Below are 25,194 nucleotides of genomic sequence, written 5' to 3'. Positions count from 1 at the left end.
GCATAGCCAAAAGTGGAATACTACTCAGCGGTAAGAAGGAATGAACTGCCAACACCACCACATAGTACTCATAGACACTACACTCAGTGAAAAAAACATGAGCACAAAAGAGTACATACTCTATGGTTCCATTTAAAGGTCAAGAACAATAAAATTCATTGATGATGGCAGAAGTAAAAATAGTGGTTTCTTCTGGAGGGGAGGCTATAGACTGGAACCAGCACAAGGAAACTTTTTGAGGAGCAAGAAATGTTAAAGAATCTAGATCTTGATCAGGGTAATGGTTGTATCTGTGAATACAGATGTAAATATTCACCCAACTGTAAACTCCAGATTAGTGCATTTTTATCTGCTTTATTGTATGTGTACTTCAGTAAAGAAGAAAAAATAAAGGAAAAGACATAAATAAAGAAGGGAGAAACTCACCCTCAATTCTGTCACCACTAGAAGACAATTTTTTTTTTCTTGAAATGTTTCCATTCTAACCAGACTTAGAGGGTAATCTAAGTCTGTTCATGCTGCTATAACAAAACAAAACAACACAGGCCGGGTGCAGTGCCTCATGCCTGTAATCCCAGCATCTTGGGAGGCCCAGGTGGGTGGATCACCTGAGGTTAGGAGTTTGAGACCAGCCTGACCAACATGGTAAAACCCTGTCTCTACTAAAAATACAAAAATTAGCCGGGTGTGGGTGTGGTGGCGGGTGCCTGTAATCCCAGTTAATCTCTCAAAGATAGTGAATGATGAGGGGAGAAAGAAGGGACTTTTACTAAAGGGAAAAGATGTAACAGCATTGTACTGGCAGGGTCCTCCAGGGTATCGATGCTTAGTTGTGACTGAGACATCTGGGAGGCTGCAGGCAAGGTCAGTTCTCCTACTGAAGCTTCCAGCCTGCTATCTACCCTGTCGACCTGAAAGGAAAGGAATTTAAGATAGGAAAGTTTGAAGGGATTGGTGGGGTTGCGGGAAAGGACATAGAAGATGGCTTTAGGTATACAAATTGAGCTGCCCCAAGGTGGCAATCTAAAATAATATCCACTTCCCCAGCTGAATTATTCCAGGCAAGGTGAAGATGACTGGTTCCCCCCACTAAGAAATGTCTCTCTTTTTTTTATTTTCACTTTTTTTTGAGATAGAGTCTTACTCTGTTGCCCAGGCTGGAGTGCAGTGGCACGGTCTCGGCTCACTGCAATCTCCGCCTCCCAGGTTCAAGCGATCCTCCTGCTTCAGCCCCTCCTAGTAGCTGGGATTACAGACACACACCATCATGCCCGGCTAATTTTTGTATCTTTAGTAGAGATGGGGTTTCACCATGTTGGCCAGGGTGGTCTCGAACTCCTGACTTCAGGTGATCCACCTGCCTCGGCCTCCCAAAGTGCTGGGATGACAGGCATGAGCCGCCACGCCTGGCCAGAAATGTCTTATTTGTTAGGTTTGTAGTGAGCCAAGTGTTCTTTCTTCCCCCATCCAGGGGTTAGGTTAGGGATAGCAGAACAGTATTTAATAAACCAGAAGACTCAAATGGGAACAGGATGCAGTGGGTAGATCCAGTAGGTTACATGGCCCTGAGAGATAAGAGACTCAAAGAGCTGCCCAGCAGTGAAGACACAAACTACCACCACCCTCCCCCACCACCACCCCTGGGCTTCTGTGGAGTCTGGGTACAGATCAGACTGTACTGTGTTTGTTTCCAAAATGATCAATTCTTAGTGATCCTACCCAAGGCTGTGTTGTCCTCTGCCTTCCCAGTTCTTGAGTGGAATTCTTTGCCTACCTTTACCTGATGCAAGTTTTTAAATATTTCCAAACTGACCAACCCAGTTTCTCTTAACTTCTTCCTTCCCCAATTTTCTTTCCACTTTCACCAAGTTAACTTCACATTCTTATCTCCAGATAAGTTCTTTAGTATAATCTATTCCTTTGTCTTCCCCATTAATTACCTAAATCTCATTTGATGTTTGTCCTTTTCATACCACTCACAGGTCAAATTCTCCTAATACAGCTCCATAATTAATAAGAAACAGTCACCAATCACAAGTTTTAAGGACCACTCTCTCCTCCCTGTCTTCCCTCCCTCCAGGTCACCCCAGCTCTGATCTTTGCCATCACAGTTGCTACAATCGGCTCTTTCCAGTTTGGCTACAACACTGGGGTCATCAATGCTCCTGAGAGAGTGAGTACCAGGCCACAAGAATTAGAATCTGGAATAGGGAAGTTACTCCTTTAAGCAGAGTTTCAAGAAATCAGAATTTAAGGCCAGGCACGGTGGCACCTGTCTGGAGTCCCAGCTACTCCGGAGGCTGAGGCCTAAAGATCACTTGAGCCCAGGAGTTAAACACCATCCTGGGCAACACAGTTAGTGAGGGTCCCTCCCCAAACTAGGGGATTTTAAGACAAACTTTATATCTATCCTGTCCAAGACTGAAGATGGAGACAATATTGGTGGGGAAAATTAGTGGGTTCATTTAATCAAAGCAAAAAGCTCATTTACTCCCTGAACCCTGGGCGGTGCTGTTCTTCCTCCCACTCTTTCACCCACAGTGATAGACTTCCTGTATTATCCCTTAGGGGTTAGGTACAAAGAAGCTGGATTCGCTTTGCGAGGGCCGAGGTGAATGAACATCAGTGCTGCCACCTACTGGGATATTCAGGACAAATGAAAAATTACTATTCCAGGGAGAGTTAACATTAACTCCAATATGTTGTCTGCCTCTCCCATTCCCGTCTATTTATTCCCTTGATTCTCTAGGGAGGAAATGATCCCTAATATTTGTTTTGTTTGTTTGTTTGTTTTGAGACGCAGTCTCGCTCTGTCACCCAGGCCTGAGTGCAATGGCGCTATCTCGGCTCACCGCAAAACTCCGCCCCACAGGTTCAAGCGATTCTCCCACCTCAGCCTCCCGAACAGCTGGGATTACAGGCGCCTGCCACCACAACCCGCTAATTTTGTACTTTTAGTAGAGACGGGGTTTCACCATGTTCGTCAGGTTGGTCTCCAACGCCTGACCTCAGGTGATCCATCCGCCTCAGCCTCCCAAAGTACTGGGATTACAGGTGTGAACCCCTGCTCCCAGCATATTTGTATCTTTTGTTCTCGTCCAATTGTAATGGTGTGTCCTCCCACCAACCCTTTTATTTTGCAGATCATAAAGGAATTTATCAAGAAAAGTTTGATGGAAAAGGCAAATGCCCTTCCCTCTGAGGTGCTGCTCACGTCTCTCTGGTCCTTGTCTGTGGCCATATTCTCCGTCGGGGGTATGATCGGCTCCTTTTCCGTCGGACTCTTTGTCAACCGCTTTGGCAGGTATTGACTAGAAACTGGGCAAGGAAGTGGGCTCTACAGCTGCACTGAGGACAAGTGTGGAGAGTTAGAGCAGGGAGATGATGATGCCTTTGAATAAGAACACCTTGAATTCTAATCAAGGGAAACCTAGTCCAACTGGCCCCGAATATGACTGCTCTTCTACCCTCCATAGCTCCCGCCCAGCTACGCAAGAAATGAACTGTGTGAGTGATTGGCCTTTGCAGTCCAGCTAGGGCTAGTTCAGAATTATTCCCTAGTAAGCTCAACTATGGAGTTTCCAGAAACATACTTAATTTACAAGGTCCAAAGTTGACTACTTTTCTAAAAAAAAAAAAAAAAAAAAAAAAAAAAAAAAAAAATGGGGTCTCATATAAATGTTGTTGTTATCTTACACAGGATTGGTAGGAATTATCTTTAGTCTCTGGCAAATGTAGATAATGGCCAAAAAAAGAAAACTGAATCTTCTTTTTTTTTTGAGACGGAGTCTCGTTCTTGTCACCCAGGCTGGAGTGCAATGGTGCAATCTTGGCTCACTGCAACCTCTGCCTCCCTGGTTCAAGTAATTCTCCTGCCTCAGCCTCCTGAGTAGCTGGAATTACGGGCACCCACCACCACACTCGGCTAATTTTTGTATTTTTAGTAGAGATGGGGTTTCACCATGTTGGCCAGGCTAGTCTCGAACTCCTGACCCCAGGTGATCCGCCCACCTCAGCCTCCCACAGTGCTAAGCTTACAGGCATGAGCCACCGCACCTGGCTGAAAACGGAATCTTCTTATTTTATACTAGCGTAGTAACCTATTTTAGAAGGTAGAATATATTTTCAGTTATGACTGACGAAGGAACTGTTTTAATTTGCCAATTAGATATTCTAGAAATGGAGTGGAACTCACGTTTAAAAACTGATAAGGCAACCTAATTTACTTGCTAATGTTCTTCCCCCTGTGCCCTCCCTCTGCCCAAGAAGTAGGGTCTTGCTCTGTCACCCAGGCTGGAGTGAAGTGGCCCGATCATAGCTCACTATAGCCTCGACCTCCCAGTCTCAAGCAATCCTCCCACCTCAGCTCCCTGAGTAGCTGGGACTACCGGTGGGCACCATCATGCCTAACTCCCAACTAGAAATGTTCTGATAATAGAAAGTAAAAAAGGTCTGGGTGTGGTGGCTCACACCTGCAATCCCAACACTTTGGGAGGCCGAGGCGGGCGGATCATGAGGTCAGGAGTTAAAGACCAGCCTGGCCAAGATGATGAAACCCCATCTCTATTAAAACACAAAAAAAATTAGCTGGGCATGGTGGCAGGTGCCTGTTATCCCAGCTACTCAGGAGCGTGAGGCAGAGAATTGCTTGAACACGGGAGTCAGAGGTTGCAGTGAGCCGAGATCACGCCACTGCACTCCAGCCTGGGCAACAGAGCGAGACTCTGTCTCAAAAAAAAAAAAAAAAGAAAAGAAAAGAAAGAAAGTGAAAAAGAAAAGTTAGACCAAGAAAGGAGTTGATATGAGCCTGGAGAAGAGCAGAATAATGAGGACAGAAGAGGAGAGGTTAGGAGCCTCTCACTTTGCTAATTCCACTTTGTCTTTGATTAACCTTACAGGCGTAATTCAATGCTGATTGTCAACCTGTTGGCTGTCGCTGGTGGCTGCCTTATGGGACTGTGTAAAATAGCTGAGTCGGTTGAAATGCTGATCTTGGGCCGCTTAGTTATTGGCCTCTTCTGTGGACTGTGCACAGGTTTTGTGCCCATGTACATCGGAGAGATCTCGCCTACTGCCCTGCGGGGTGCCTTTGGCACTCTCAACCAGCTGGGCATCGTAATTGGAATTCTGGTGGCCCAGGTACTCTAGAACTTCTCATACTTAATGAGTGTTAGTTTCATGGGTCATTAAAAAAGTTAACATAGATAAAGCACTGAAGAATATCTGGCATATGTTCAATTATATATGGAAGTTTTAGATATTGTTACTATAGCTCATAGATAGTAGCTCAAGAAGCAGGTTGAGTAGAGAAAGGAAAAGAAACACAATTTCTTTTTTCCTTTTTTATTTTTTATTTATTTTTTTTTGAGACGGAGTGTCACTCTGTCCCCCAGGCTAGAGTGCAGTGGCACCATCTCGGCTCAACCTCTGCCTCCTGGGTTAGTTATTCTCATGCTTCAGCTTCCCGAGTGGCTGGGATTACAGGTGCGTACCACCACGTCCAGCTAATTTTTGTATTTTTAGTAGAGACAGAATTTCACCATGTTGGCCCAGCTGTTCTCAAACTCCTGACCTCAGGTGATCCACCCACCTCGGCCTCCCAAAATGCTGGGTTACGGGCGTGAGCCACTGTGCCTGGCAATTTTTTTATTTTTTCCAATGGTAAAATAATGTATGATTTTCTGAACTTTTGTTTTGTTTTGTTTTGGAGACGGAGTCTCACTCTGTCGCCCAGTCTGGAGGGCAGTGGCATGATCTCGGCTCACTGCAACCTCCACCTCCTGGGTTCAAGTAATTCTCTGCCTCAGCCTCCTGAGTAGCTAGGATTACAGGTGCCCACCATCACGCCTGGCTAATTTTTGTATTTTTAGTAGAGACGGGGTTTCACCATCTTGGCCAGCCTGGTCTTGAACTCCTGATCCACCTGACTCAGCCTTCCTGGAATTACAGGTGTCAGCTACTGCACCCAGCCAACTTGTTTTTTAATGAACTTGTGGCCTATGAAGTATGGGGTTTATAGCATTATCTTTGTGTGGTTTCTAGATCTTTGGTCTGGAATTCATCCTTGGGTCTGAAGAGCTATGGCCCGTGCTATTAGGCTTCACCATCCTTCCTGCTATCCTACAAAGTGCAACCCTTCCATGTTGCCCTGAAAGTCCCAGATTTTTGCTCATTAACAGAAAAGAAGAGGAGAATGCTAAGTGGAGTGAGTATCTTTCACTCTTTAGTATACGAAGTATATGGTTGTGGTTTGTTTTAAGGATGAGGGTACTGGACCTATTTTCTGTCGTACCCTTTCCCTGACCATCAGAATCCAAGTGAAGACGGTTCTGATTACTCTTCCTTGTTTTTTCTTTTTTTGAGACAGAATCTCGCTCTGTTGCCCAGCCTGGAGTGCAGTAGTGCGATCTCAGCTCACTGCAACCTTCGCCTCCTGGGTTCTAAGCAATTCTCCTGTCTCAGCCTCCGGAGTAGGTGGGATTATAGGCGTGTGCCACCACCACCACGCCCAGCTAATTTTGTGCTTTTTTTTTTTTTTTTGGAGACAGAGTCTCCCTCTGTCGCCCAGGCTGGAGTGCAGTGGCATGCTCTCGGCTCACTGCAAGCTCTGCCTCCCAAGTTCACACCATTCTCCTGCCTCAGCCTCCTGAGTAGCGGGGATTACAGGCACCCACCACCATGCTTGGCTAATTTTTTGTATTTTTAGTAGAGATGGAGTTTCACCGTGTTAGCCAGGATGGTCTCAGTCTCCTGACCTCGTGATCCACCTGCCTTGGCCTCCCAAAGTGGTGGCATTACAGGCATGACCCACCGCGCCTGGGCAACTTTTTTTTTTTTTTGAGACGCAGTCTTGCTCTGTTGCCCAGGCTGCAGTGCGGTGGTGCAATCTCGGCTGACTGCAACCTCTGCCTCCCAGTTTCAAGTGATTCTCCTGCCTTAGCCTCCCAAGTAACTGGGACTACAGGTGCGTGTGCCACCACGCCAGCTAATTTTTTTGTGTGTGCCACCACGCCAGCTAATTTTTATTAGAGATGGGGTTTCACCATGTTGACCAGGCTGGTCTCGAACTCCTCACCTTGTGATTCGCCTGCCTCGGCCTCCCAAAGTGATGGGATTACAGGTGTGAGCCACCATGCCTGGCCCATCTAATTTGTATTTTTATTAGAGATGGGGTTTCACCATGTTGGCCAGGCTGGTCTCGAACTCCTGACCTCAGGTGATCCACACGCCTTGGCCTCCCAAAGTGCTGGGATTACAGGCATGAGCCACCGCGCTGGGCTCTGATTACTCTTGAGTAAAATTTTCAGCCCCTAAAGAATGAGGTGAGAAGGCAGGTTCAGGAATGCATGCTATCGATCACCTCATCTCATGCAGCCCTTTCCTGGCTGCCTTACAGGAAGAATGAATTTGGGGCAGCACATTGTCTTTATCCTTTCCTCTTTCTTCTTTTCACCAGTCCTCCAGCGGTTGTGGGGCACCCAGGATGTATTTCAAGACATCCAGGAGATGAAAGATGAGAGTGTAAGGATGTCACAAGAAAAGCAAGTCACCGTGCTGGAGCTCTTTAGAGTGTCCAGCTACCGACAGCCCATCATCATTTCCATTGTGCTCCAGCTCTCTCAGCAGCTGTCTGGGATCAATGCTGTGAGTATGATACTTTAGGGTCAAAGGTGTCTTACAAAATTTCACTTAAAATGCCGGGCATGGTGGCGGTGTGCCTCTGTAGTCCCAGCTACTCAGGAGGCTGAGGCAGGAGAATCACTTGAACCCGGGAGGTAAAGATTGCAGTGAGCTGAGATTGCGCCACTGCACTCTAGCTTGGGTGACAGACTGGGAGTCTTCATCTAAAAAAAAAAAAAAAAAAGACAAAAATTAGCTGGGCGTGGTGGTGCTCTACTCGGGAGGCTGAGGCCGGACAATCGCTTGGACCTGGGAGGTGGAGGTTGCAGTGAGTGGAGATTGAGCCATTGCACTCCAGCCAGAGCAACCAGAGCAGAACTCCTTCTAGAAAGAAGAAAAGAAAGACAGACAGAAAGAAAAGAAAGACAGAAAGAAAAGAAAAGAAAAGAAAAGAAAAGAAAGAAAGAAAGAAAGAAAGAAAGAAAGAAAGAAAGAAAGAAAGAAAGAAAGAAAGAAAGAAAGAAAGAAAGAAAGAAAGAAAGAAAGAGAAAGAAGAAAGAAAGGCAGGCAGGAAGGAAAGAAGGAAGAAAGGAAGGAAGGAAAGGAAGGGAGAAAGAAAAAAGAGAGAGAAGAAAGGAAAGAAAGAGAGGGAAGGAAGGAAGGAAAACAAGAAAGAAAGAGAGAAAGAAAGAAAGAAAGAAAAAAAGAAAGAAAGAAAAGAAAAGAAAAAAGAGCCTGGAAGGACACTGGCAACTTCAGACTGAGCTGACTTTACCAGTCTGTATGTGTTTACAACTAGAATAGGCAATGATTGTTTAAAGAGCTAGCATTTGGCAGGTAGCCCTTGTATTCCATGCAAATATCAGCTTCCTGCTATTGAATGTGGGTTGCGGGAAGAGAGTATTCCTATGCCTTCTAGTGGATCGTGGATAAAATATGGATATGAAGAGCACCCTTGTGCTTCATCCCCTGAGGGTTTTCCATTAGTCTTTGATCAATGAGATTAAATAATTTTGTAACAAAGCATTTTGCAAAACTTACTATTGTGAGCATCAAAATGCTCAAAATTAGTAGAGATGGGGTTTCACCATCTTGGCCAGGCTGGTCTCCAACTCCTGATCCACCTGATCCAAGTTGGTTCTTGGCCTTTTCTCCTTCCTAGCACACCAGGATATTTGTATTTGAAGTGGCAGTGCTTCTTGTGAGGGGTTAGAGGCTGTTTTATCAGAACGTACAAGGAGCCAGATGTGGTGGCTGCTACTCAGAGGTTGAGGTGGGAATATCACTTATGTCCAGGAGTCAAGCCTGGGCAATATAGCATGACCCTGTCTTAAAAACAAAACAAAACAAAAAAAACTTGGAAGGAAATACACAGTAGTTAGAAAAAGCCTCCTAGGTGATTGGTGATTTTGATGAATCCCAGTCTCAAATTCCTCATTTGGAAATGATAATGTAGGCCACACGTGTTACTGGAGAAAAATGTGCTCCCGAGACCTTCCAGAGCAGCAGAGCTGGGACTCGGCAGGTGAGGCAGCTACGTGCAAGTGTAGCCCTGAGAATGAGCACCTCTTTAAAGAATGTACCTTGCATTAATTCTGTGCCTATTACAAAAAAAAGAAAGAAAAAAAAAAAAAAAGAAAAAAAAAGATTGTGCCTGAGGCAACTCCCTACCTGCCTCAAGACAGTCCTGGCCCTGCAAAACAGGATTAGAAAAAAAATCACCTGTGGGAAATTACAGACGATCCATGAGCACTCTGAGAGACAGACTCCTCCCACTTCAGAGTATGGTGTGTGCTTGCTTGCTTGCTCTTTCTTTTCCTCCCTCCCTCCCTCCTTTCTTTCTCTTTCTTTTCTCTTTTCTTTTCTTTTTTTCTTTTCTTTTCTTTTTTTCTTTTCTTTTCTTTCTCGCTCTGTCACCCAGGCTGGAGTGCAGTGGTGCAATCTCGGCTCACTGCAACCTCTGCCTCCCTGGTTCAAGTGATTCTCCTGCCTCAGCCTCCCGATTAGCTGGGACTACAGGCACGTGCTACCACGCCCGGCTAATTTTTTGTATTTTTAGTAGAGGCAGTGTTTTACCGTGTTAGCCAAGATGGTCTCTATCTCCTGACTTTATGATCTGCCTGCCTTGGCCTCCCAAAGTGCTGGGATTACAGGTGTGAGCCACCACACCTGGCTCTTTTTTTTTGAGAGGTAGTCTTGCTCTGTCACCCAGGCTAGAGAGCAGTAGCGCAATCTCAGCTCATAGCAACCTCTGCCTCCCGGGTTCAAGTGATTCTCCTGCCTCAGCCTCTCAAGTAGCTGGAATTACAGGCAGCCGACACAACTCACAGCTAATTTTGTGTTTTTAGTAGAGATGGGGTTTCACCATGTTGGCCAGTCTGGTCTTGAACTCCTGGCCTCAAGTGATCCACCCACCTCAGCCTCCAAAGTGCTGGGATTACAGGCATGAGCCACCACGCCCGGCCTGTACATTAATTATTGTTGGACTAAGGTGGCTCCCAATTTAGTCAATGAGCGGATTTTGCTCCACATATAATCATCACCTAAAGCTGGCTGCACCAGAATTATGGGGGATGGGATTCCTGAGTCGGCTGAATGGAAAGTCTGTGTATAAGAGGGCTGGAAATTGTCTGTAAAAAAATAAATCTGGGCCGGGGGCGGTGGCTCATGCCTGTAATCCCAGCATTTGGGTGGCCGAGGTGGGCAGATCACCTGAGGTCAGGAGTTAGAGACCAGCCTGGCCAACATGGCAAAAGCCCGTCTCTACTAAAAATATAAAAATTAGCCGGGCGTGGTGGTATGCACCACCTAAAAATCAATCAGTCAATCCATCTGATGCATAGCAGGCTTGAAAATCACTTTTCCAGCCTACTTTTGTGCAAACGATGGTTTTTTTTTTTTGTTATTGTTGTTGTTTTGAGACGGAGTCTCACTCTGTCACCCAGGCTGGAGTGTAGTGGCGCGATCTCGGCTCACTGCAACCTCCGCCTCCCGGGTTCAAGTGATTCTCCTGCCTCAGCCTTTTGAGTAGCTGGGATTACAGGCATGTGCCACCTCACCTGGCTAATTTTGTGTTTTTAGTAGAGACGGGGTTTTTCCAGGTTAGTCAGGTCTCTAACTCCTGACCTCAAGTGATCCGCCCGCCTATGCCTCCCAGAGTGCTGGGATTACAGACGTGAGACACCTTGCCTGGCCCAAGAAGTTTTATTGAGATGTGTACATGTACATTAGGTTTTTGATGTGTAGACATTATGATAAAGAGAATTGTCGTAACTATTTATAGCTTATTTAAACTGCTCAAGTAATGACTTTTGCACCAACCTAATATCTTTCCCCACAAGCTTGATGTCATCATAAAATATGTTGGGATTTTGTTTTGTTTTGTTTTGAGACAGAGTCTTGCTCCGTTGCCCAGGCTGGAGTTCAGTAGCTCGATCTCGGCTCACTGCAACCTCTGCCTCCCGGGTTCAAGCAATTCTCCTCTCTCAGCCTCCTGAGTGGCTGGGACTACAGGCACTTGCCACCACACCCGGCTAATTTTTGTATTTTTAGTAGAGATGGAGTTTCACCTTGTTGGTCAAGCTGGCCTTGAACTCCTGACATCAGATGATCCGCTTGCCTCTGCCTCTCAATGTGCTGGGATTACAGTTGTGAGCAACTGCACCTGGCCAATTATAATCTTGTTTTAGAAAATATAAATATACATAGTTTGTATCTTACATCTTAGGGATTTAGAGAGTTATTTCTTGAGAAGGTAAATCCCAATGTAGAGGTCCATATTCATCAAAAAGACTAATAAATATTGCTATGGAGGCAAATACTCTGGGTGAAACAAACTGAAGCGAACCTAGGTAACCTAGATAATGTTCCCTTGTTAACTTGTGGTCTGAGTCCAATATTTTAATATTTCTTTCTTTTCTTTTTTTTTTTTTTTTTTTTTTGAGACAGAGTTTCACTCTTATTGCCCAGGCTGGGGTACACTGGTGCAATCTCGGCTCACCGCAACCTCCACCTCCTGGGTTTAATTGATTCTCCTGCCTCAGCCTCCCGAGTAGCTGGGATTACAGGCTTGCACAACCATGCCCTGCTAATGTTGTATTTTTAGTAGAGATGGGGTTTCTCCATGTTGTCAGGGTGCTCTTGAACTCCCAACTTAAGGTGATCTACCCGCCTTGGCCTCCCAAAGTGCTGAGATTAGAGGCGTGAGCCACCGCACATGGCCAGTTTCTCATAGCTATGGTAGTTGTAGCAACCTTATTTTTTTTTCTTTTTTTTTCTTTTTTTTTGATACAGAGTCTCGCTCTATTGCCCAGGCTGGAGTGCAGTGGCACAATCTCAGTTCACTGCAACCTCCACCACCCAGGCTCAAGCGATTCTCCTACGTCAGCCTCCCAAGCAGCTGGGATTACAGGTACCCACCACCACACCCAGCTGATTTTTAAATTTTTATTAGAGACAGGATTTCATCATGTTGGCTAGGCTGGTCTCGAACACCTCAGGTTATCCGCCTGCCTTGGCCTCCCAAAATGCTGGGATTACAGGAATGAAACACTGTGCTCGGCCAGCAAACTTACATTTTAGCGCAGTGCCTAGTAAATAACAAACATAGTAATTTATTTAATATATATTAAATTACAATAGTAGCTGGTATTATTTCATAAAACACTTCAAAAGGGCCTAGGCCTAGGAAATACAGCCCAAACTCTGCTTATTCAATGAGCAGGATAAGGTTATTCAATTAGTTCACTATCAAATTGAGACATCAATGTGCCTATCAATGTTTTGAGGGTTTGGGGAAGAGTCAATTAAACAAGCATTTAGCTGGGCGTGATGGCACATGCCTATAATCCCAGCAACTTGGGAGTCTGAGAGGCAGGAAGATCACTTGGGACCAAGAATTTGAGAACAGTGTGCGCAACAGAGTTGCTGTCTCAACTTATAAAAAAGAAATCAGTTAGTAGGAATTACACCTTCATATAAGTTGGTGAAGTGGACATAAGCAAGAGTAAACGGAACAGTGGGAATAAGCATAGTTAGAAGGAACAATGGAAATTAGTAGCTAACATTGAGAACATTTAAAAAGAGAAAGGAGGGCGAGGTGCAGTGGCTCACACGTGTAATCCTAGCGCTTTGGGAGGCAGAGGGGGGCGGATCACGAGGTCAGGAGCTCAAGACCAACCCGACCAACATGGCGAAAGCCTGTCTCTGCTAAAAAAAACACAAAATTGGCTGGGCACGGTGGCTCACACCTGTAATCCCAGCACTTTGGGAGGCTGAGGTGGGCGGATCACGCGATCAGGAGATCGAGACCATCCTGGCTAACACGGTGAAACCTTGTCTCTACAAAAAATTAGCCGGGCCTGGTGGCACATGCCTGTAGTCCCAGCTACTTGAGAGGCTGAGGCAGGAGAATCGCTTGAACCCTGTAGGCGGAGGTTGCAGTGGCCAAGATCACGCTGCTGCATTCCAGCCTGGGCAACAGAAAGAGACTCCGTCTCAAAATAAAAAAAATTAATACAAAAATTAGCCAGGCATGGTGGCAGGAGCCTGTAATCCCAGCTACTCGGGAGGCTGAGGCAGGAGAATCGCTTGAACCCGGGCGATGGAGGTTGCAGTGAGCCAAAATCGTGCCACTGCACTCCAGCCTGGGTGACAGATTGAGAATCTGTCAAAAAAAAAAAAAGAGAGAAAGGAGATAAGATTTAGAAGATAATTCATTTGCAGAAGGGATATTAGGATTGAACAAAAACCGTAAGGACTTCTTACCTCCTGGGACCTTTAAGTATTTTTTAAATTTTATTTTATGGAGACAGAGTCTCGTTCTGTCTGGCCTCCCGAGAAACTGGGACTACAGGTGTGCCCCATCATGCCTGGCTAATATTTGTATTTTTAGTAGAGATGGGGTTCCACCATATTGGCCAGGCTGATCTTGAACTCCTGACCTCAGGCGATCTGCTTGCCTCGGCCTCCCAAAGTGCTGGGATTATAGGCCCCCGCAACCATGCTCAGCCTTAAGTATTTTTTGAGGGTTCTGTGTAACTGGTATGAAGTTTGTATCAAAGTTGCATGTTTTCTTTTCTACTAGGTGTTCTATTACTCAACAGGAATCTTCAAGGATGCAGGTGTTGAAGAGCCCATCTATGCCACCATCGGCGCGGGTGTGGTTAATACTGTCTTCACTGTAGTTTCTGTAAGTTGGATGGTTTGATAATTTTGGGGGGAGAAAAGAATCCTTGCTACAGATGTTCAAAGATGGATTGCACAGTTCCACCATTATTTAGTTACACCTTTTTTGTTGTTTATTTATTTTTATTTTTTTTAATTTTTTGAGACAGAGTCTTGCTCTGTTGCCCAGGCTAGAGTACAGTGGCACGATCTCAGCTCACTGCAACCTCCACCTCCTGGGTTCAAGTGATTCTCCTGCCTCAGCCTCCCCGAGTAGCTCGGACTACAGGCATGCGCCAACACGCCTAACTCATTTTCGTATTTTTAGTAGAGACGGGGTTTTGCTATGTTGGCCAGGCTGGTCTTGAACTCCTGACCTCTGGTGATCCACCTGCCTTGGCCTCCCAAAGTGCTGGGATTACAGGTGTGAGCCACCACGCCCAGACTATTGTTTAATTTTCCTTTGGAAAAAAGAGATACATTCAATGCTGAATGTAGTCTTCACTCTTCAAGCAAATATGGGATGGATGGGAAAAGAGGAAGTATAGAAGGGACTATGCAGTATGCTTTGAACTTGGAATTGGAGGAGAGGTTTTTGGAAAAACTTTCAAACTGTTTTTCCTGTTTTTACACTGAAACAACAATAATAACAGAAGATTTCTGTGACCCCCAAAATATTTAAGGATTTGTCCCCATCACGTAAGCAATCAGTTCTGCAGTGGACACCATCTAGGTGTCCTGTGATTTAATTCTGACACTACCTGGAGATAGCATCGGATCTCGCAGGTTGGTGGCACAGTTCCCAAGACTGCCCCCCACTCCTGATGCCCATCACAAGCTCCAGGTTGTTTACCTGTGCTTCTGACCCACCAGCTATAGATGGGGATTCCCACCACGCCCTCTTTGGGTTGGATTAATTGGCTACAGTGGCTCACAAAACTCAGGAAAAATGTTTCCTGGTTTGATTTAAAGGATATTTTAAAGCACAGAAATAAACAACCAGATGAAGTGATTCACAGGACGAGGTCTGGAGGGACCCTGAGCGTGGGAGCCTCTGTCTCTGTGGAGTTGGGGTGCACTCCTAGTGCATAGATGATTTGTTGCTGACCTTCCTGTCAGCTTCCACGGGTTCAGATATCTGCAAGTTCCCCACACCCTGCCTTTGGGCCTTTTCTGCAGACTTAATTGGTTCTCTATGATTGAAGCATGGACAACTGTTCTGAAACGTGATTGGACAAAAAGGGAATGATCTGAACCCAGCCAGGCCTGTCTGTTTGGATTATTTTGGCCTCTCTGTAGCGTTTCGGGTGGGGCAGGACCCACTCTGAAATGAGGGTTTTATGACCCGCAATCAGATTAGTGTCCTGCCAAGTGGGAGGGCAGGAGAAAGTCAGAGAAGAATTCTATTTTCTGAGGCCTGCGGCATCCCAACATTATGACAAAAGACTCTACCAAGGGCTAGGGGGATTTTGAGCCAGGACCTGTGAATGGAACACAATATGTATGTATATAAAATCATAAATCACAGGAGGTGTATCCATAACAAGTGTCCTGCTGTTGGTAAGGCAGATTCCAAGTAGCTCAGACACTGTTTTCATGGAAAGGAAAACTGAAGTTTCATGTCATATTCTTCTTCCAGCTATTTCTGGTGGAAAGGGCAGGAAGAAGGACTCTGCATATGATAGGCCTTGGAGGGATGGCTGTTTGTTCCATGCTCATGACTGTTTCTTTGTTATTAAAGGTGAGTGCTCTTTGAGTGAAGAAAAGCGAGGGAGGGGGAAAGGAGGAGAGGTTACAGTTGACTTCTGTGACACAAGGGGTGGGTTGTTAAGGTTGCAGTTTGTCAACAAAGTCAGAGGAGAGAAGCAGGACGCCCAGAGTTTTTAAGAAACGTGGGTCTTCAGAGAACTAGAGATAAACTGTTAGAATCCTTACATTTATAGAACATTGTTAGAGTCTATAAAATAAATTATCTAATTTAATTCTTTGTTTGTTTGTTTGAGACAGAGTTTTGCTCTTGTTGACCAGGCTGGAGTGCAGTGGTGCAATCTCGGCTCACCGCAAACTCTGCCTCCTGGGTTCAAGTGATTCTCCTGTGTCAGCCTCCCCAGTAGCTAGGATTACTGGCATGCGCCACCACGCCCAGCTAATTTTGTATTTTTAGTAGAGACGGGGTTTCTCCATGTTGGTCAGACTGGTCTCGAGCTCCCGACCTCAGATGATCCACCTGCCTCGGTCTCCCAAATTGCTGGGATTACAGGCATGAGCCACCATGCCTGGCCTAATTTAATTCTTAAAATAATATCAAGGTAATCACACTTTATAGATGATGACAGGGTCTCAGTACAAAGTGATATATATGAGATCACATAGATGGGATTCAAAAATTCAAGCCTGGCTGGGCGCAGTGCTTCATTCCTGTCATCTTAACACTTTGGGAGGCCAAGGTGAGAGGATTGCTTGAGCCCAGAAGTTCAAGACCAGCCTAGGCAACATGACAAGAAACTGTCTCTAAAAAAAAAAAGTACATTTTTTGTTTGTTTGTTTCTTGAGACAGGGTCTTGCTCTGTCACCCAGGCTGGAGTGCAATGTCGCCATCTCAGCTTGCTGCAATCTCTGCCTCCCAGGCTTAATTGATTCTCCTGCCTCAGTCTCCCTGGTAGCTGGGATTACAGGCACGCGCCACCACACCCAGCTAATTTTTGTGTTTTTTAGTAGAGACAGGGTTTCACCATGTTGGCCAGGCTGGTCTCCAACTCCTGACCTCAAATAATCCCTCACTTCACCCTCCCAAAGTGCTGGGACTATAGGCGTGAGCCACAGTGCCCAGACAAAAGAAAAACAAAAAATTGTGTTTTAATTAGCCACGTGTGGTGGCACATGCCTGAAGTCCCAGCTATTTGAGAGGCTGAGGTGGAAGGATTGCTTAAGCCCAGGAGATCAATGATGCAATGAGCTGTTATAGCACCACTGCACTCTAGCCTGGGCAACAGAGTAAGACCCTGTCTCAAAAAATAAAAACAGAAATAAATCCAAGCCTATTGATTCCACAGCCACTCATCGTATTGTACATCAGAGACAAGAGGAGCTTGCCATTAGTTGCCTCTGGGAACCTAGATTCTGGGTTACACTGTCTTTAAATTTAATTTTCTCTGTTCCTTCCTCTTACAGGATACCTATAATGGGATGAGCTTTGTCTGTATTGGGGCTATCTTGGTCTTTGTGGCCTTTTTTGAAATTGGACCAGGCCCCATTCCCTGGTTTATTGTGGCCGAACTCTTCAGCCAGGGCCCCCGCCCAGCTGCGATGGCAGTGGCCGGCTGCTCCAACTGGACCTCCAACTTCCTAGTCGGATTGCTCTTCCCCTCTGCTGCTGTAAGTAAACTCAACTTATCTATGTATCTATCTATCTATCTATCTATCTATCTATATTTTTTTGAAACTGAGTCTCGCCCTGGTGTGCAGTTGCCCAATCTCAGCTCGCTGCAAACTCCACCTCCCGGGATCAAGCAATTCTCCTGCCCAAGCCTCCTGAGTAGCTGGGACTACAGGCCTGCGCCACCACCCCCAGCTAATTTTTGTATGCTTAGTAGAGAGGGGGTTTCCCCATGTTGGCCAGGATGGTCACCAGCTCTTGACCTGGTGATCTGCTCTCCTTGGCCTCCCAAAGTGCTGGGATTACAGGTGTGAGCCACCGCGCCTGTCCCACTCACCTTGTCTTAAAACCAGCCTACTTAGGCTGACATATTGAAGATACACATTAATACAGTAGTCAGGCTGGGGGAGGTGGCTCACTCCTGTAATCCCAGCACTTTGGGCGGCTGAGGCAGGCGGATCGCCTGAGATCGGGAGATAGAAACCACCCTGACCAACATGGAGAAACCCCGTCTCTACTAAAAATACAAAATTAGCCGGGCGTGGTGGTGCATGCCTATAATCCCAGCTACTCGGGAGGCTGAGGCAGGAGAATCGCTTGAGCCCAGGAGGCGGAGGTTGCGGTGAGCCGAGATCGGGCCATTGCACTCCAGCCTCGGCAACAAGAGTGAAACTCCGTCTCAAAAAATATATAATAATAATAATAATACAATAGTCCTTCCTCATCTGCAGTTTCAGTTACCTGAGTGTAAAAGTATTAAATGGAAAATTCCACAAATAAACAATCCATAAGTTTTAAATTGCACCCGGGCGCAGTAGCTCAAGCAGGTAATCCCAGGACTTTGGGAGGCGGAGGCGGGAGGATCACTTGGGGTCAAGAGTTCGAGATTGGCCGGGCGCGGTGGCTCACGCTTGTAATCCCAGTACTTTGGGAGGCCGAAGCGGGCAGATCACGAGGTCGGGAGATCGAGACCATGGTGAAACCCCGTCTCTACTAAAAATACAAAAAATTAGCCAGGCGCGGTGGCGGGCGCCTGTAGTCCCAGCTACTCAGGAGGCTGAGGCAGGAGAATGGCGTGAACCCAGGAGGCGGAGCTTGCAGTGAGCCGAGGTCGAGATCGCGCCACTGCACTCCAGCCTGGGCTATAGAGCCAGACTCTGTCTCCAAAAAAAAAAAAAAAGAGTTCGAGATTAGCCTGACCATCATGGTGAAACCCCATCTCTACTAAAAATACAAAAATTAGCCAGGTGTGGTGGCACAAACCTGTAGTCCTAGCTACTCGGGAGGCTGAGGCAGGAGAATCACTTGAACCCAGGAGGTGAAGTTTGTGGTGAGCCAAGATCTTGCCATGACACTCCAGTCTGGGTGACAGAGCTAGACTCCATCTCAAAAACAAAACAAAACAAAAAAATTTACAAATAGAGACGGGGGCCTGCTATGTTGCCCAGGCTGGTCTCAACCTCCTGGGTTCAAGTGATCCTCCCACCTCAGCCTCCCAAAGCTCTGGGATTACAGGCATGCACCCCTGTGCCCAGCCTAAGAATGTATCTTTTGTCCATAAAATTGTGAAGAAGAAAAAAGAGGATGGGTGAGGTGGCTCACGCCTGTAATTCCAGCACTTCGGGAGGCTGAGGTGGGCGGATCACGAGGTCAGAAGTTCGAGACCGGCCTGGCCAATATCGTGAAACCCTGTCTCTATTAACAATTCAAAAAATTAGCTGGGTGTGATGGCAGGAAGCGCCTGTAATCTCAGGTACTTGAGAGGCTGAGGCAGGATAATTGCTTGAACACGGGAGGCAGAGGTTGCAGTGAGCCGAGATGGCACCATTGCACTCCAACCTGGCAACAAGAGTGAAACTCCATCTCAAAAAAAAAAAAAAAAAAAAAGGTGGCCAGGCACAGTGGCTCACACCTGTAATCCCAGCATTTTGGGAGACCAAGTCGAGAGGATCACCTGAGGTCGGGAGTGTGAGACCAGCCTGACCAACATGGAGAAACCCCGTCTCTACTAAAAATACAAAATTAGCCAGGCGTGGTGGCACATGCCTGTAATCCCAGCTATTCGGGAGGCTGAGGCAGGAGAATCACTTGAACCCAGGAGGCGGAGGATGCGGTGAATGGAACTCATGACATTGCATGCCAGCCTGGGCAACAAGAGCAAAACTCCATCTCAAAAAAAAAAAACCTGTGGGTAACTGGGGACTACTGTAATTACTGATGCCATGAAAGATTGGACATCAAGGGCTGTAAACCAGATTTTCAATAACACATAGGAAAAAAAATGACAGCAGGAAAGATTGAAATGGGATGGCAAAACTGGGAACTTTATTCATTTTGTTATTATGTGAGATGGAGTCTTGCTCTGCTGCCCACGGTGGAATGCAGTGGCTCACTCTCGACTCGCTGCAACCTCCGCCTCCTGGGATCAAGTGGTTCTCTTGCCTCAGCCTTCTGAGTAACTGAGATTACAGGTGCATGCCACTACTCCCAGCAATTTTTTTTTTTTTTGTCTTTTTAGTAGAGACAGGGTTTTGTCATGTTGGCCAGGCTGGTCTCAAACTCCTGGCCTCAAGTGATCCACCCGCCTCGGCCTCTAAAAGTGCTGCGATTACAGGCATGGCCACTACACCCAGCTCAGAAACACAGATTTTAAAAATAATACTCAAGGCCGGGTGCAGCTCACTACAGGCGTAAGCCACTGTGCCCAGCCTCTGTTTTTATTAAATATGGAAAGGTTATAGCTTGAAGCATATTAGAAATATGAATGTGAAGGAAATTGAGTTTGTCAATGACCAGATTTTTATAAAAACCTTCCTTTCTTCTGTCCTCTCACTAGCACTATTTAGGAGCCTACGTTTTTATTATCTTCACTGGCTTCCTCATTACCTTCTTGATCTTTACCTTCTTCAAAGTCCCTGAGACCCGTGGCAGGACTTTTGAGGATATCACACGGGCCTTTGAAGGGCAGGCGCAAGGTGCAAATAGATCTGGGAAGGACGCCGTCATGGAGATGAACAGCATCCAGCCTCCTAAGGAGACCACCACCAATGTCTAAGTCATGCCCGCTTCCACCTCCCTCCCAGCATGGGAAAAGCCATCTCTCCCTGAACAAGGAGAGACCTCATCAGGATGAACCCAGGATTGCTTCTGAATGCTGCCACTTGATTCCTTTCTCGTCCCACGCACTCCATGAGCACCCCAAGGCTGGAGTTTGTTGGATTTTCAATGGCTTTCTAAAGATTTTATTTCCTGGACATTCTCTTCTGCTTAGGAGAGACCGAGTGAACCTACCTTCATTTCAGGAGGGATTGGCCACTTGGCATATGACAACTTTGCCAGCTTTTCCTCCCTTGGGTTCTAATATTGCCGCATTAGGGGATACAGGAGAAGAAAAGTAAGGTGCAGTTCCCCCAAGCTCAGACTAACCAGGAAGCAGATGCACATATGAGTGTGGAAGGCAGAGGGGGTTTATGTAAGAGCACCTTCCTCACTTCGATACAGCTCTACACGGCAAATTAACTTGAGTCTTATTTATTTCATCCTCTGGTTTAATTACATAAATATTTATTTTTTAAGTGTAATTTTGCCAAATAATAAAAACAGAAGGAAATTAAGATTAGAGGGAGGTGTTTAAAGAGAGGTTATAGAGTAGAAGATTTGATGCTGGAGAGGTTCAGGTGCAATAAGTAGAATTTAGGGAGAAATGTAGTTCATTATTGGAGGGTAAATGATGTGGTGCCTGAGGTCTGCATGTTACCACTACCAGTTTCTGTCTTTCAGATGGAAACTCTTTAATTTCTCAGAAAAGTTGTATGCCTATTTAATAAAGCTACTGATTTCCTTTGGAAATTTAAGGTAATAGTTTACATGTAGTAGTACTTGAAATCTAGGATTATTAACTAATATGGGCATTGTAGTTAATGGCAGTTGATGGGTTCTAATTTTGGACAGAGTTGAGGGAAGGGAAAGTGATTTCTAGAAAGCCTGTTCCCCTCACTGGACGAAATAACTCCTTCTTCTTGTAGTAGTCTCATGACTTTTGAAGTAATCCTGCCACCTATCTTGTGGGAGAGCCATCCAAATGAGAAACCTAAAATAATTGGTTCTTGGCAGAGATTCATTATTTCTCTACTTTGTTCTTTAGGAGATTTTAGGTGTTGATTTTCTGTTTTATTTTAACTCATACCTTTAAAGGAATTCCCCAAAGAATGTTTACAGCAAACTTGGAATTTGTAACTTTAGCTCTGGGAGAGGATTTTTTTCTGAGCGATTATTATCTACAGTGTGTTGTGGCTTTAGGGTCACGGCACGCTTGCATATGTCTGTTACCATGTCACTGTGGTCCGATGCCGAGTGCCCTTAGGGGACTTGAATCTTTCCAATAAACCACGTTTGAGATAGCATGAGTCAATGTGCAGTGTAGCCACACTTGAGAGGATGAATGTATGTGCACTGTCACTTTGCTCTGGGTGCAAGTACGTTATTGGTGACTTATTTTCTCTGTGTTTGTTCCTACAGCCCCATTTTCATATGTTGCTCAATCTCCCTTTCCCTTCTTGGTGTTTACACGTCTCAGAACCTTTAGCCAAACCCTTGCCAATGACAGTATTTTGGTTCTCAGTTCTCACTGTTGCCTCTGCTCATGGAGCTTTTGAATAAAAATGCACCTAGCTATGGAGTGGGGTTTAGCTGGAAAGGTGACCTTCCAACTTCACGTCAACTTCTGGCTCTTCAAACAGGTTGGCAGTAAGGCAGGGAAATTGTTTTCCTATTCCTCACTGAGAAGACTGTGAATATTTCCAGATGGATTTTCCATTATTAATGTTAGTTTGATTCTTTGTTTTAAAATAAAAATTCTGAGTGTACATGACATCACGGACACATTATTATTATTATTATTATTTGCCGTTCCTATGACAACAAAATCTGCTTTAAATCCTGAGTTGACTACTCAGTACCTGTTGTGACCTTGAGACTTGTATGAGACCCTCATACTCATATGAGACTCTGTTCTTAGAGTCTCATACATATAAGAGAATAGCAATATTTGGCTGGGCCCGGTGGCTCACGCCTGTAATCCCAGCACTTTGGGAGGCCAAGGCAAGTGGATCACCTGAGGTTAGGAGTTTGGGACCAGCCTGGCCAATATGGTGAAACCCTGTCTCTACTAAAAATACAAAAAAATTAGCCGGACGTGGTGGCAGGCGCCTGTAATTCCCAGGTACTCGGGAGGCTGAGGCAAGAGAATTGCTTGAACCCAGGAGGTGGAGGTTGCAGTGAGCCGAGATTGTGCCATTAGACTCCAGCCTGGGGGATGAGAGTGAGACTTTGTCTCAAAAAAAAAAAAAAAAAAAAGAGAATAGCAATATGTGTTTACTATGCAGATTAAGTGAAAAAGCCTTTGTGCCTTGCTTTTCATACTTGATGAATTACGTTGCTTTCTTTCCCCAGTGAGAACTAGTTTTGTTTTGTTTTTTTCTGTTTTTCTCTTGTGTTCCTTTCCGCTTCCTTCCTCCTCCAGTCTTTGCTCTCTACAATTCATCCCACACTGCTGTCAGGGCATCCTTGTGACATACAATAGTTCCTGCTGTCCCCAGGGGACTGGTTCCTAGACGCCTTCTTAGATATCAAAATTCAGGGATACTCAAGTCCCTTACATAAAATGCACATAGTCTGGGCGCGGTGGCTTATGCCTGTAATCCCAGCACTTTGTGAGGCCAAGGCAGGCGGATCACGAGGTCAAAAGATCCAGAACATCTTGGCCAACATGGTGAAACCCCGTCTCTACTAAAATTACAAAACTTAGCTGGGCGTGGTGGCACTCCAACCTGGCGACAGAGCAAGACTCGATCTCAAAAAAAAAAAAAGAGAAAAACATGTAATTATTATTGTGATGATTTAAATGCAAATAATCTATGCACATCATCTCATGCACTTTAAATCATCTCTAGATTACTTTTAATATCTAATACAATGTAAATAATTGTTAAACTGTATTGTTTTTTATTGTTGTATTGTCTTTCTTTCCAAATATTTTCCATCTGTAGTTCTTTGCATCTGCAGATACAGAAGGCGGACTGTATATCACTATCCTACTTAAAATCCTTTGGCCGGGCACGGTGGCTCACGCCTGTAATCCCAGCACTTTGGGAGGCCGAGGCAGGCGGATCACGAGGTCAGGAGATTGAGACCATCCTGGCTAACACGGTGAAAACCCGTCTCTACTAAAAATACAAAAACAGTTACCCAGGCGTGGCGGCAGGCGCCTGTAGTCCCAGCTACTAGGGAGGCTGAGGCAGGAGAGTGGCTTGAACCCGGGAGGCGGAGCTTGCAGTGAGCCGAGATCGGGCCACTGCACTCCAGCCTGGGCGACAGAGCGAGACTCCGTCTCAAAAATAAATAAATAAATAAATAATCCTTCAATAGCTTCCAGTTAACTACAGAAGAAAACTTAACCCCCCTAGTGGATCATGTAACCCCTCTAAGACAAGATCCCTGCTACCTCTTCAGTTTGACTTACCATTTATTTCTTAGCTCCTTTTTATATAAAACATCTTCCCCATTACCACATTCATTCACACCTCCATGCCTTCATTTATAAGTTCTGACATTCCACATAGTGAAAATATTTGAGGAGCCACCTTTTCTATTTCTATTTACCCCAGTCATGTGCTCCATAAAGCCCTTCGTATTCCCAAAATGTTCCTTACACCGTGAAATTGTGCATATTAGAAAGAATGAAAAGATGAAATACCCTGACTGTCCCAAAAGTGCCTGGTGAGTACACAATTATTAATTTGTTTTGAGGCAAGGTCTCATTCTATCACCAAGGCTGGAGTGCAGTGGCATAATCACAGCTCACTGGCAACCTTGACCCCCTGGGCTCAAGGGGTCCTTCTACCTCAGCTTCCCCAGTAGCTAGGACTGTAGGGGAGTGCCACCATACCCATCACCAGCTAATTTAATTTTTGGTAGAGATGAGGTCTTGCTATGCTGCACAGGCTGGTCTCCAACCACCTGAGCTCAAATGATCCTCCCACCTTGGCATCCCAAAGTGCTGGGATTACAGGCGTGAGCCACTGCACCCCACCTCTCCACAATTGTCATAGCTCCCTCTTTTCCACCTTTGCTTTCTTATGATTTATTCTCTGTATCACCAATTTTTTTTTTTTTTTTTTTGAGATGATGTCTCGCTGTGTCGCCTAGGCTGGAGTGCAGTGGCATGATCTCGGCTCACTGCAACCTCCACCTCCCGGGTTCCAGTGATCTCCTGCCTCAGCCTCCCAAGTAGCTGGGATTACAGGCACACACCAACACACGCGCCTAATTTTTTTTTTTTTTTTTTTTTTTTGAGACAGAGTTTCGCTCTTGTTGCCCAGGCTAGAGTGCAATGGTGCGATCTCGGCTCACTGCAACCTCTGCCTCCTGGGTTCAAGTGATTCTTCTGCCTCAGCCTCCTGAGTAGCTGGGATTACAGGCATGCACCACCAGGTCTGGCTAATTTTTTTGTATTTTTAGTAGAGACGGGGTTTCTCCATGTTAGTCAGGCTGGTCGCGAACTCCTAACCTCAGGTGATCCACCCGCCTCAGCCTCCCAAAGTGCTGGGATTACAAGTGTGAGCCACCATGCCCGGCCGCGTCCATCTAATTTGTGTGTTTTTAGTAGAGACAGGGTTTCGCCATGTTGGCCAGGCTGGTCTGGAACTCCTTATCTCAAGTGATCCGCCCACCTCAGCCTCCCAAATTGCTGGGATTTCAGGTGTGAGCCACCATGCCCAGCCCAGAGTGATCTTTTTTTTTTTTTTTTTTTTTTTTTTTTGAGACGGAGTCTCGCTCTGTCGCCCAGGATGGAGTGCAGTGGCCGGATCTTGGCTCACTGCAAGCGCCGCCTCCCGGGTTCACGCCATTCTCCTGCCTCAGCCTCCCGAGTAGCTGGGACTACAGGCGCCCGCCACCTCGCCCGGCTAGTTTTTTGTATTTTTTAGTAGAGATGGGGTTTCACCCTGTTAGCCAGGATGGTCTCGATCTCCTGA

At 45.8% G+C, this 25,194-nt stretch overlaps 1 protein-coding gene across 22 annotated transcripts in view; it reads left to right on the top strand.

Annotated features, from left to right (window-relative positions):
* The window catches only part of LOC715795 (solute carrier family 2, facilitated glucose transporter member 3), an 85,021-nt gene extending 62,990 nt beyond the window's left edge, over positions 1 to 22,031 (top strand). For 14 of the 22 annotated variants that reach the window (XM_077953522.1, XM_077953527.1, XM_077953524.1 and 11 more), the window contains 9 exons: positions 2,081 to 2,173; positions 3,144 to 3,304; positions 4,899 to 5,139; positions 6,043 to 6,205; positions 7,457 to 7,644; positions 13,706 to 13,810; positions 15,425 to 15,526; positions 16,957 to 17,160; positions 19,998 to 22,031. In XM_077953522.1, the coding sequence (XP_077809648.1) occupies positions 2,081 to 2,173; positions 3,144 to 3,304; positions 4,899 to 5,139; positions 6,043 to 6,205; positions 7,457 to 7,644; positions 13,706 to 13,810; positions 15,425 to 15,526; positions 16,957 to 17,160; positions 19,998 to 20,216 (1,476 nt within the window). In that variant the 3' untranslated portion in view covers positions 20,217 to 22,031. Of the gene's footprint in view, positions 1 to 2,080; positions 2,988 to 3,143; positions 3,305 to 4,898; positions 5,140 to 6,042; positions 6,206 to 7,456; positions 7,645 to 13,705; positions 13,811 to 15,424; positions 15,527 to 16,956; positions 17,184 to 19,957 lie in introns of all 22 variants that reach the window. The other 8 variants (XM_077953539.1, XM_077953538.1, XM_077953540.1 and 5 more) reach the window with 4 other exon arrangements.
* The last annotated feature ends 3,163 nt before the right edge of the window (positions 22,032 to 25,194 follow it).

The sequence above is a fragment of the Macaca mulatta genome, chromosome 11 (genome assembly GCF_049350105.2).
Source record: "Macaca mulatta isolate MMU2019108-1 chromosome 11, T2T-MMU8v2.0, whole genome shotgun sequence".
NCBI lineage: Eukaryota > Metazoa > Chordata > Mammalia > Primates > Cercopithecidae > Macaca > Macaca mulatta.
This window is presented reverse-complemented; position numbering and strand designations above follow the sequence as displayed.